The 13,355-nt window shown below is 38.7% G+C and overlaps 1 protein-coding gene across 1 annotated transcript; it reads right to left on the reverse strand.

Annotated features, from left to right (window-relative positions):
• Window positions 1–898: 898 nt before the first annotated feature.
• Window positions 899–1,422, reverse strand: LOC118491619 (probable LRR receptor-like serine/threonine-protein kinase At1g53440). The gene is made up of 2 exons (XM_035989524.1): window positions 1,177–1,422; window positions 899–1,057 (listed from the first exon to the last, which is right to left on the reverse strand). The coding sequence occupies exons 1-2, from the start codon at window positions 1,318–1,320 to the stop codon at window positions 899–901; spliced, it is 303 nt and encodes a 100-aa protein (XP_035845417.1). The 5' UTR covers window positions 1,321–1,422.
• Window positions 1,423–13,355: the final 11,933 nt, after the last annotated feature.

The following is a 13,355-nucleotide window of genomic DNA, read 5'->3' on the forward strand; positions in this document are numbered from 1 at the left end:
ACGACACCGGTATTTGAGTGTAAAAACCGATGAATACTGGTGCCGAACCGGTACCGAAAATAAACGAGGTGTAAACTATTTACTGTTTTAAGAAATCAACAAAGTTACGGTTGAACATGGTGTAAACTTGTTCAGTTTCTTCCGGTCTACACGTTTAATTCCCGAGTTCCAATTTGAACACAAACCGAATAATAAACGAGGAGCTGACTTAAAAAAACTTTTTACTGTTTTAAGAAATCAACAAAGTTACGGTTGAATCAAATTAACGTAAAAAAAAAAAAAAACTGATCCACTTGGATCCAATTAGCCCAGTACCCAAAAACAAAACACACGCTTTTGGTCTGCTTCTTTGGATCTGTTAGTTATCAACAGACAGACGCAGTAGATGACCTAGTACACAATGTTGCTGCCTTGGTTTTGCTCCGATCAAATCATCGTTTTGAACCAACATACCCACAAACAAATTACTAATTCAATCAAAAACATAAATAAATAAATGTGAATAGTTAAACAACTGCTCCAATCAATTTCTTACACTCATAATTAAAATTAATGCGCACAATATCTAACCATAACGAACCCACAAATAGTTATTTGTAATACGCCAACTATTTAGAGAGCAAGGTGTTACGTTAACTCGGTGATCTCTGTGACAAAGGACTCCGTTTCCAAGGGCTGGGTGGATGGTCCAGCACGGGACTCTGTGATAAGGGACTCTGTCTCGACACTGGACTCTGTGACGAAGGTTTCCGTCACGAAGGGCTGGGTAGATGTTTCACCCATTAGGAGAGCTTTTCTAAGCTTCTGGAAATTGGCGAGAACTTTTTCCTTATTGACATTACGTTTTTCATCCTGAAATCCTGCAATGTCGGCTCGACCCTCTAGCAATTGGATGGTTTCACGCATGGTTGGTCTGAGGGGGGGGGGGGGGGCATGACCCCATGCATAAGATGGCCACATTTAAAATACGCAATGCTTCTTCAGGAGAGTACTCATTCCCAAGGTCTGGATCAACCAGATCTAGTAGGTCTCCTTTCATATCTTTTAGAACAAATGCCTGTTGAACAATCAAATGATATAGTTGATTTTTTTCGGCCATACATGTTACCTTTCTTTTTTAAGTTGTGACTAAAACCTATAAAAGTTGATGAACCAATATATGTGGATTTTCCTTACCTTATCAAAAACGGATATATTGGGATCGTCGGCAAAGCTCTGCCTGACGGGTTTTCCACTAACAAGTTCTAGGGCCACCAATCCAAAACTATAAACGTCTGCCAAAGGAGTCAAACACCCACGCGTTGCATACTCTGGAGCCATATAGGCCCTTAAGAACAATAAAATAAATAGATAAATATGAAAACTAAGGAATGGTTATTGACTAATGCGTAGTTAGACAGTTAGTTATGAATGCACATGTTACCGTTGTGTTCTATATCAAATCACTCAAACCAAAATATGTGCTAAAAGAGGAAAGGGTCAAATATATATGCTAAATCCTCCTGGATTGTTTTTATTTGAAGATTTAGATATTAATTGTAAATGCTATTTAAAAAAAAACAATTATAATGAATCTTTTATAGTTTGTTTATAACAAAATGAACAAAGAAGCGTTTAATTATGGGTAAACCCAACTCGCTCATTCACGGCCGATACTAAAAGATCGCCTCTTTCAACCCTAACCAATTTTGACTTGTATGACAGAGTGTTTAGATAAAATACCTCGTTCCCTTAATATTTTTGGTGTGGTCGGTTTTTCTGTTTTCGTTTTGCTTTGCTATACCAAAATCCGATATTTTTGGAATGAAATTTTCGTCAAGCAAAATATTGCTAGGCTTGATATCTCTGTGTATGATTTGAACATTTGAGCCTTCGTGTAGATAAAACAAGCCTTGAGCTACACCCATGCATATTTGTACCCTCACAGGCCATGTCAGCCTCCCCTTAGCGCCTTTGTCTAATCATAAAAGATTTAATCAGTAACGGTTGATATTTCTAAATTAATTAATGTGAACAAGATGTTTCTTGTTTTTTTTTTCAAATAGATATGATAATTAACAGAAGTGGAAGTTTCAACCCGAGGGTTGCATTTTATTTTAAACGGGTCAAATTAAAAAATCTAGCCATAAGTGCAACGGGTAAAGCACATAATCTTTTCCGACAAACATTTTATTCAAATATCTATACAATTTTTGTAATTGTAGAAAATTTCTGAAAAGAAAAATGAAAAGTGTTTGCAGATTTACATGACCCACGACCAAGTTTTGAGCTCACCAGAAAGGGCCTGAGATAAACTATTGTATCTCATGTATTCGTAAACCACACACGGCCGCTTGTGATCACAAAATCCAACAAGTCTGACCAGATTTACATGATTCATTGAGGAAATCATGCTAATTTCGTCTATAAATTCTTCTCTTCCTTGTTTTGACCTTGAAGAAAGTTGTTTTACGGCAACTATTGTCCCGTCTTTCAACTTCCCCTACAAAACAAAAGTTTTATTAGAAACACAAGATGATGAAAATTTATGTTTTGATCAATTGACAATGTAACACAATAACACCACCTCATACATGCTACCGAAACCACCTTCTCCACGCTTGTTCGATGATTTAAAATTACTTGTTGCAGCTTTTATCTCCGAAAATTTAAAGACACGTATATCACCTAGCAGGTGTCTATGCCCTGCTAAACAAAAAACAATGTATAGCGAGTCACGTGCCTTGTTGTTGTGATATAAAGTCGTTCACAACAAAAAATTAAAGGTGGCAAAATGGGTGTGTTGGATTGTAATGGTTCCTTTATAGCACCGGTAGGGAAAGGCCGGGTGACACCGTTTTGTTTGTTTTAAAACAAAAAGAGATAAATGCTCAATATAGTTAATTAGAAATGACTTTGAAGATTGTATGCAATGCACTTAGATTTTGGGTGCTTTTCAACACGTCCCCCTTTCAGCTAAAACTTTTTATGTGACCCATTTGACATATTTAGACGACGACTATGAATAAATTAAATTGGTCGAAATTGCCATTTCTAATATTCAAAACCATCAGAAGATAATGAAAGATTCACCTTTACCTGCTAATATGTCGTCCCTCCTATACCTAAAGCAACATTTTTTCCATATCCAAAAGTCTAGACATAAGAACAAAATAACTCCACCAATCAGCCCCACTATCAGCCCCACTGTCAAACCAACATTAGTCTTTTTTCCAAATCTTGGTGGCTTAAAATCTGTACAAAACATGATAATGAAGGCAAAGATTAGTGACCTTAAAACAATATCCTCTCTTTAAATATTGTGATATTTAACTTGTAAAAGTTCCATTTAACTTTGACTTAAAAAGTCAAAGGATACCTTTGTCCTTATCTTTTTGCTGGACTACTTTGACTAATTGGTAACATATTTTTGCAATCTTCACAGGTGAAACAAATATATATTGGGGAAATTGAAATATAACTATTAATTAATAAATCATATCAACTTACCCGCGTCAACAGATATAGCTGATATAATCGGGCCGTAACATCCTCTGTATGGAATATTAGTAGTGCCTTTTCCAGCCCAGTAAAGTCGTATCTTGAGTGTGTTATTCTTCACATGAATTGAACAGGTTTTTATAACTGCCCTACCAACACCTCCAGCCTCTTTTGCTATATCAAAATCTTTTAACCATAAGTCCTCCTACGGTAAATAGTATTTTGCAGAAGTTGTTAATGTTAATCACAACAAGTAACGCCAACTTTAGTTATCCAATACATAAATTACATATGAATTACCTGCAGATAAACGTCGAATACACGTTTCCCAAGGATGTTAGATGAGTTATATTGGGTTAAAACAATCTCTGCAAAGTGGAGTTTGACAGTATAGTTCCCCTCCATAAGACACAATCCATAATATGTCAGAGAAATAGCGGAGCCCCGAGCTGTTGTATATAATTCGCTATCGTGTGTAGAGATATCATGCAGATTAGACGTGTTGGAAAGAATGTAAGGACTAGAATCCCGCTGATAATCAACAAAATGCCCTGTATTGCTAAACGCCCAATTTCCGTCTTTGTAGTATGTCGAGGAACATTTTCCATCTAAATCGTGCTCGTATTTGGTCTTGTTGATATATACTTCTTCCCCTCCACAATTGATGTGAAGAGAATATATTTCTGATGCAAAAATGACATTTTAACTAAGATATAAAATGAGGTTAATTTGTACACGTAAAAAACGTTACTTACGCTGTGCAACTGCATTACTACAGGGGAAATCTTTCCTTAGACAAGGATTGATGCTGTTGTACACAAAAAATACAAGGCAAATAAGTCATTTGGTATTTTGGTCTGTCAGTTCTTACACGCCATGCAATGTAAATAGTCTGAGCCTATATGAAGCTACTTACGTTACATTTTGTGACGAAGAATAGCTTTCCACCATGTTTCTGATGTTGGAATTCTGGTTCTAGGGTTTTCGAAGAATGATAATATTGATGTTCATAAAATGAATTGGTAGGGTATAACGTTATGATACAGACGAATATATACATACAGATATCATGGCCATAACTGCCATGGGATAAAATAAAACTTAGGATAGTAATTTACCTAAACTAATAATAATGATAATACTTATAAAATAATCTAACTTATAATTAACCGTCTAACACCCTCCCGTAAGTTTGATTACTCTTGATTCATGCGCAGCAGCTGTTTTAAGCATATAAAGTCCTTTGGTTGAAGTGCCTTTGTCATGATGTCCGCCATCTGGTCTTTCGTTGTGCAGTACACAACCTCTACTTCCCTTTTCTTGATTAAGTCCCTGATAAAGTGATATTTGACTCGTATATGTTTACTTTTACCATGATACACCGGATCTCTGGATAAACAGATAGTTGATTTATTATCACAGAATATTGGAGCTGAGTAATCTTCTTTACCAAGTATATCTTTCAGTATTCCCTTGATCCAAAGAGCCTGACATCCTGTCATAGATAATGCTATGTATTCAGCTTCAGTAGAGGACAATGCCACTACCTTTTGTTTCTTTGATTGCCATGATACAGGACCGGAGCCTAGGTGAAATATATATCCTGAAGTGCTTTTACTATCATCAACATTTCCTGCATAATCACTATCACTGAACCCTACTAGATGTTTTCCTTTTCCTTTAGCATAGGTGACCCCCTGATCTTGAGTTCCTTTGATGTATTTCAGAATTCTTTTAGCGGCTTCCCAGTGACTTCTTTTCGGACATTCCATAAACCTACTTATTTTACTCACAGCAAACATAATATCAGGTCTAGTATTGGTGAGGTACATTAGACTTCCTACCAGACTGCGATACACTCCCTCATTCACAAACTCTTCTGGATCATCCTTGGATAGTTTTAATCCATATTCCATTGGAGTAGACACTGTATTGCACTTTGTCATATTGTATTTGTAGGTCCCTTTTCTCGGAGGATCGAGAACAAACCTAAACCTTGTTATACTAACCCACTAGCAAGTGCGGAATCCAAGCTAGTAGGCAAACCGAGATGAAGCAAGTATAGAAACAAACACACAAGATTCACCGATTAACACTACTGTATTAATACGTATGAAGGTTCCGGTTACAAGCACAATGTTTACAATCAGTTTGCAAACTCTCAAAGTGGATGTGTGTGTGTTTCGGACAGAACTCTCTCTAACTTCCTTTCTGTCTGTCTGTGTGCATCTCACTTTCACACTACACTGCATGGGTATATATATACCCAGCACAGGTTGTCTATCCCGAAGGATCCGATAGATGGTCCGAAGGATCATCTATCGAGGACAAGTCATTCGAAGGATGAGCAGGGACCTCGAAGGATGATCCTTCGAGGTCTAACAGTCGAACCATATCTATCGACCATCTCGAAGGATCAACAGTATCCTTCGAGTCTATCCTTCGAGCCTATCCTTCGAGACAGACTAACATATTACGGCTTATTGGCCAAGTCAAACTAGGAGGATAGTTGACTTGGTCAACTTACAGACTAACTTAGGACATCGTTTACATACAGACCGAATACAGACAAAGTACAGACACAAGTGCACCAACAAACTCCCCCTTGGCTGTAGCTTTGTCTTTATCTTCTATAGTTGCAGACTCGTCTTGAACTTCGACGGTCTTTGGTCTTCGAGTTACCAAAACTCTGATGTCCTTTCAAGTCTTCAATGTCGGAGGATCTTCAAAGTCTTCACGTCTTGAAAGCAGAGAGTGTATCAACAAACTACCCGTATCATGTAGGCAGTGTGTTGACAAACTCCCCCTTAACATAAGCTCCCCCTTGAGTTATGCTCGTGAAAAGACTTTATCTTTATGAAGTGAGATCCTAGTGGTGTTGATGATGGCCAGCGGCAACTCGATCATCTTCATCAGTTGAGCGCCTTCTCGTTGTGTCTTCATTCCAAAGCTTGTCATCGACCATGTTCTCCTAGCCTTTAGAATCTGCACATGCAAGAAATCTAAACGCATAATGAGAACAACTGCTTGGAATATAGTATACACAAATGACACACGAATGACCATGTCACAATCAAACACCGTCCGACAGTTTGAAAGTTTAATAAATTTGTCAATTTAAGTCTTTAACTTTCAAAACCATGCAAATTTCGACCGTTTATGAAGATTTAGTCAATTCGGTTTTCGTTCAGGTTTCAGGTAACGAAGACTCGAGCTCCAACATCGTACGATCGAAAATAAAGTAGAAAGAAAATCTTTTTGGCTTTTATAAAGTTTATATTAAAACACGGATTTTAGGCGTGTTTTTGAAATTAAAAGACAACAATTTAAAATCCTTTGAGTGTTATCAAACGACATCACCGCTAATGTCGTGCTGATATGCACCAAACGACGAAACTGTTTAAAAGAAATAATAAAAGTTAAGCAGTAAATAAATATATACAAACATTCTTTTTGCGAGTTTCGAGGGTAAGAGAATCATATCAGTGTACGGTCATGCCAAAACACTCTTGTTGTTCAGTTAGTTAACATTAAGATAAGCATCCTATAACAATTATCGGTATTGTTGTCCACTTAAGCTCAACTTATCAGATGTAATCATGGCGAGGGGATACGTTAAGGTATGATTTATACTTACCGACCGGTGTTCATCCACATCACGACACATTCCCGTATCAAGGTATGCACGAGAGTTCATCTTACCGGTGAGTATACTGATTATCATCTGTTTGACCGTATAAAATGTGAGATACTCACTTATTTTGATTTGAAAACAAGCCCTATGTGATATAATCACTTATTGATGAGGAACTTGATTTTCGTATGCATGAGGGCACAGGTGCAAGTCCGTGAACAGGTCAGTACTTCCGTACAGCAGAGAGACGAACTTGACACCCGGATAAATGTGATATTTTATCACTTATTTGTTTTGGACATGTGATTGTTTATCACTTATTGAGGTCGAATGCAGTATGTAATATGTACACGTATGTATAGTATCATGGAAGATCTAGACTTGCGTCCCCGTTATTTTTCGGTAAAAGATACAACCATGATACCCAGATGATAAGCAGCATAAAGACCGAATATCTCAGAACCTCGGCAATCTATCAAACGAAATTTCGGTACTAAGACCATATGCCAATGAATGGTTCCCACCTGGTCTTCAGTCGATTAAGATTTATATCACCCTGCACACTTTAAAATGATTGTGAGCCTACCGATACATCTTATATAGAGCTGCTTATCGCTTTTCATTTAAGGTTTAAAGAGGTTTGGATAGACCACTGATGTACTATCATTTTCTCTTTTGCTCGCCAGGAAACTCATTTTTGATTTTCTATTGTTTTTGTGTTTTTGAAATTTTTCGATGTTTTTGTATTTTCCGATTTTTGGATTTACTCCCCCTAAAATCAATAAACTAAGATAAATTTAAAAACACACAAAGATATTTACAAAAATGATTTTCCGATGTTGGTTTACTCTTGCTTGACCTTAATGCCGTTTACCAATAATAGGTAGTCAAATCTAGATTTGTCAAAAGCTTTGGTAAATAAGTCGGCACGTTGGTCATCGGTGTGGACCTTAACAACATCGATTAGCCTTTTCTCAAAGCAATCACGTATGAAGTGATATTTGATTTCGATGTGTTTGGTCTTTGAATGCTGCACAGGATTTCTAGTGATATCTAAAGCAGCAGAATTATCAACGTATATAGGAGTAGTTAGGAATTCAAAACCGTAGTCCCGCAATTGTTGTTGGATCCAAAGAACTTGTGAACAACAACTTGAGGCAGCAATGTATTCAGCTTCGCATGTTGATGTAGCTACACACGTCTGCTTCTTGCACTGCCATGTGACTAGGCGATTTCCTAAAAACTGACATCCAGCCGTTGTGGATTTGCCGTCGATTTTACATCCGCCAAAATCAGAATCACTGAATGCGACCAAGTCAAAGTTATTATCCCTAGGATACCACAGACCGGTGTCTGGATAAGCCTTCAAATAACGAAAAATCCTTTTGACAGCTGCAAGATGTGAGGCCTTCGGATTAACTTGATATCTGGCAAGTAGGCACGTTGGGTACATTATATCTGGCCTTGATGCTGTGAGGTACATAAGGGATCCGATCATCGCGCGATAGTATGAAGGGCTAACAGGTTCACCCTTCAAGTCAGGAGTTATTCCGTGATTAGTTGGCAGTGGGGTACCAATGGGCGTTGCATCGGACATCTGGAACCGGCTCAAGATGTCTCCAACATATTTAGTCTGATGGATGAATATCCCAGACTCCGTTTGTTGCACTTGTAGGCCCAAAAAGAAATTCATTTCCCCCATAGCACTCATCTCGAACTTATCCTGCATGATGCGCTAGAAATTCCTACACAAAACATCATTAGTAGAACCAAAAATAATATCATCAACATATACCTGAACCAGAAGAAGATCTCCATCTTGTTCTTTGATGAAGAGAGTACAATCGATAAGACCTCTTCGAAAACCGTTCTCCATCAGATATGTAGATAAGGTTGCATACCAAGCTCGTGGCGCTTGATGAAGACCATAGAGAGCTTTGTTGAGCAACCAAACCCGATCGGGATGAACAGGATCTTCAAAACCTGGAGGCTGTTCGACATATACCTCTTCTTCAACCACACCATGTAGAAATGCACTTTTGACGTCCATCTGGTAAACCTTGAATCCTTTGAATGAGGCATAAGCCAGAAAGATCCGAATAGCTTCCAGACGTGCAACTGGTGCATAGACTTCGTTGTAGTCGATCCCCTCTATCTGACGAAAACCTTGAACGACTAAACGAGCTTTGTTCCGAATAACCACTCCACGGTCGTCTTTCTTGCATTTGAAGACCCATCGAGTGCCAATCTTCTTGTAGTTCTCAGGCTTTTCAACAAGCTTCCAAACACCAAGCTTGTGAAATTGCTGCAATTCTTCCTGCATGGCTTCAACCCAAGCACTGTCTTTCAATGCTTCTTTCCACGACTTTGGTTCTTCTTGTGACACGTAACACGCGAAGGACCAGTCATTCTGTTGACCAGATTCTCTTATAGCTGAATACAAACCAGCATTCCGGTTGTTTCTCAGCTGATTACGCGTCTGTACACCGCGATGGACATCTCCTATTATGTTCTGCTGGGGGTGGGTATCATGAATCCTCATTTCAGGATTGTCTGGCACACGAGCATTGATACCCAAATTGTTAAAATTAAGATCAACAACCAACTCCACACCAGGAATGTGGGTAGAGGTGGATGCATTCCCTTCAGCAGTGTCTACATTCTGCGTATGAGGTGTATCACCAGAGGCACCTTGAACAGGAGCAGCTGGAGCTGAAGATCCTTCGGCTGCATCATGATATTCATCATCTTCAGAAGAGTCATTATAATCAGCAGCATCTTCAAAAACCTCATTTTGAACCATATTGTTGACTGACGAAGAAGCTTGAGGGTCAACAACAATAGGTCTAACCAATGGCGAGACAGCAGCGTTGTCACTTTCCAACAACATCCTAGCCGCTGCTGATTCTTCGTCAAAGGTTGGCAGATTGAAGGAGTCAAATAGCCCATCATAATCGAACATCCACGGATCACCCGGAGCCCTAACAGGACTCGTGTACCTTTGAACCCTAACTTCACTCCAAAGCTCAATCTTTTTAGTAGCTAGATTCCAAACACGAAAATTCGGAGTAGCATATCCAAGGAAGAAACCCTCGATAGCTCTTGCACCAAACTTTCCATCTGGCTCAATCATAGTACAAGGAGCACCAAACGGTTCAAGGTAAGAAAGATCCGGTTTCCTTTTCTGAAGGAGTTCGAAGCAAGTCTTGCCATGTCTCTTTACCGTAAGAACTCTGTTCAACGTGTAGCAAGCAGCCGATACAACCTCTCCCCAGAATTGAATAGGGAGTTCCGACTCTACTAACATTGTTCTTCCAGTTTCTATAATCGTTCGATTCTTCCTCTCAGCGACACCATTTTGTTGTGGAGTATAACGAGAACTGTACTCATGAAGAATGCCTTTAGAAGTACAAAACTCATCCATAACTTGATTCTTGAATTCAGTTCCATTGTCGCTTCGGATCCTTTTCACTTTCAACGTATAGAGGTTTTCCAACATTGTAAGAAGATCCTTGAGGATGCCAGGAGTTTCACTCTTGTGTGCCATAAAAGATACCCAAGAAAATCTGGAGTAGTCATCAGTAACTACTAAACAATAAGCATCACCAAACGTTGTCTTGTGCTTCATAGGTCCAAAAAGGTCCATATGAAGACGCTCGAGAGGCATGCTGACAATGTTGATTTTCTTCAAAGGGTGAGACTTCTTTGTTTGCTTCCCCTTTTGGCACGAGACACAGATATCTTGCAGATGAAAACTTCTCACAGGCACACCATTCACAAGATTATTTTTCACCAGATGGTTCATCTTTCTCAAGTGAATGTGTCCCATTCTTCTGTGCCAAGATATAGACTCCTTTTCTGTGGCTTTTGAGACAAAGCAAGTAACTTGTGCAGATGTTGTAATCGCCTGGCTCATGTCGAGAATATAAAGATCATTAACTCTCGGAGCCGATAAGAGAATCCATTCTTGTGGAATTTTGAATCCAGGTTTCAGCACATAGCAGCCAGCGTCATCAAAAATCACTGAGAACTTTTTATCGCAGATTTGCGACACACTCAGAAGATTGTGATCAATTTGCTTCACATAATTGATCTTATCAAAGCACACGATACCATTGGAGATACTTCCTTCTCCAGTGATGTACCCACCTTTATCACCCGCAAAGGCAACATACCCTCCTCTAATATTTCTCACGTCGTATAGGAGCCGTAAGTCGCCAGTCATGTGCCTGGATGCTCCACTATCAACAATCCAATGACTATTAATAGTTCCTCCTAGAACATCCTGCACATGTCAAGTAAACACATCAGTTGAGAATGGGGACCCAAGCCTTAGTGGTCTTGGGTCGTCCCTTGGCATCACGAAACGTAAGCTCGATCTCTTGATGGTTTTCAAGAACAACTGCTCCCCCTGAATTGTCACCCGACTTAGGTAACCAAGTTTGTCTTTGCCTACCAGTTTTTGAAGATTCTGGTTTTACAGGTTGTGACACTCTTGGTTCCTTTTGAACTGTTTTAACTTCAGATTTTAAAGCTTTTTCAACAGTTTTCATGTTTTTACGTCGTTGTTTAGTTTCTTGTTCTTTTACAGTTCGTTTATCATGTTTAGGTGAAACTGATCGACGTTGAGGGTGAACTGATTCAGGTGGAGCTTTTTCAACCGATTTCTTCTTTGGAGCATTTGGGCAGTTTCTGATAATGTGCCCAATTTCTCCACATTTGAAACAAGTTCTCCTTTCAACAGACTTAGGAGAACTTGATCGACTACCAGATGTTGAACTTGTAGAACCTGAGGTACTTGCTCTTTCATCACACCCGTTTGTGTGTTGGGTGTAATTGTTATCACTGTTACGTTTCAAAATTTTGACTTGTTGTACAAAATCAGTGTTTGATTTGTTTTCAAAAGTCTCAATTTTATCTGTACCTCTTGATGCTACAAATTTAACATCTTTTCCTTTCTTCACGTAACAAGCTCCTTTTGATTCAACCTTAGCCTTTGGTTTTGGAGCTCGTTGGTGTTGTTTACCCTTAGAAGCAGTAGGTTGTTGAGTGGTTTGAGATTTTTGATTACCAAATTGTTTCCTAATCTCAGCCTTAGGAATTGGATCACATTGTGTTACCACAATTCCCGGAAGTGTTTTTCCCAAAAATTTGTTTGTATTGTCTTCAAAGACTTTGTCAATCAAAGATTTATTTACATTTTTAATTGGAAAAACATGATCTGAGTAGATTTTATTATCTCCAACCAAAGTGTACAACACATTACTGCTTTTAACAGTAGACACACCTGTCTTATCAACCTTGACAGGATCAATCACTTGCTTCTTGACAGATGGAACCTCAGGAGTATCAGGATCACAAAGAATGTGATTCTCTCGTGGAATATCTACTCCTTTCATCTTGCTAAGTGATTTATCCTGATCACTTACAGCCATTTCTGATTCATCATCCGATGTCTCATAGTCCTCGATAATTGGAGGACTTTGCTTCATGGATGGTGAAGTTTCCTGTTCTTCAGAGGCTGTGTTTGAAGAATTGTCCGGTTTGAACCCAAGGCCAGTAGTAAACTCCTCAACATCAAGAGGCACACTGGGTTCATACCGAGGCATTTCTTCCTCATCAGGCATCTTGGTATAGTTGTTCATCAAAGGGGGCGGACATTTGTTATACCCTATGCCTTTCTGATTTCCTTTTAGTTGTTGAACATCGATGATGTGATCAAGCACAAATTTGGAGTTAGAATAAATGTCCAATTTCTGTTTGATCGCATCATGTTCGCATTGGGCAATGGCTAATTGCTTTTTAGTTTCTTCCACAATGTTAATATATTCATTTATACTCACTTGCTTGTGATAAACTACTTTGTTAACCTCGGACACATTTTTCTTTAAAGTTTCTATTACAGATTTAAATTCTTTTTCATTCCGAGTTAAAGCCATGTTTGCCTCTTTGCATTTCGATAGTTCAATAACCAAATTCTGGTTATGACTATGAAGCTTTTCTGATTCAAGCTTCATCTCAGCACATGAGTTACAGATACTAGGTGTAGGAGGTTCAGAATTTACCTGACTAGTAGAGGCTGAACCATTTGCCATAAAGGCAGTTTGAAAAGAAAAAGCTCCATCTTCAGAAAATAGCTTTTCCATTTCCGTTGATGTAGCAGCAGCCTTCCTAATCAGAATTGATTTCTGACATTTAAGCTCATCAGCTTCATTCAGAAGATCCTGAATATCTTCACCTT

The sequence above is a fragment of the Helianthus annuus genome, chromosome 4 (assembly GCF_002127325.2).
Source record: "Helianthus annuus cultivar XRQ/B chromosome 4, HanXRQr2.0-SUNRISE, whole genome shotgun sequence".
NCBI classification, from domain to species: domain Eukaryota; kingdom Viridiplantae; phylum Streptophyta; class Magnoliopsida; order Asterales; family Asteraceae; genus Helianthus; species Helianthus annuus.

What these genes read in the sequence shown, in the direction of transcription:
- LOC118491619 (XM_035989524.1), bottom strand. Translation starts at nt 1,320, where the DNA reads ATGGCTCCAGAGTATGCAACGCGTGGGTGTTTGACTCCTTTGGCAGAC. An exon ending in ATATATCCGTTTTTGATAAG is followed by an intron (nt 1,058 to 1,176) that starts GTAAGGAAAATC and finishes ATTGTTCAACAG; the next exon opens with GCATTTGTTCTAAAAGATAT.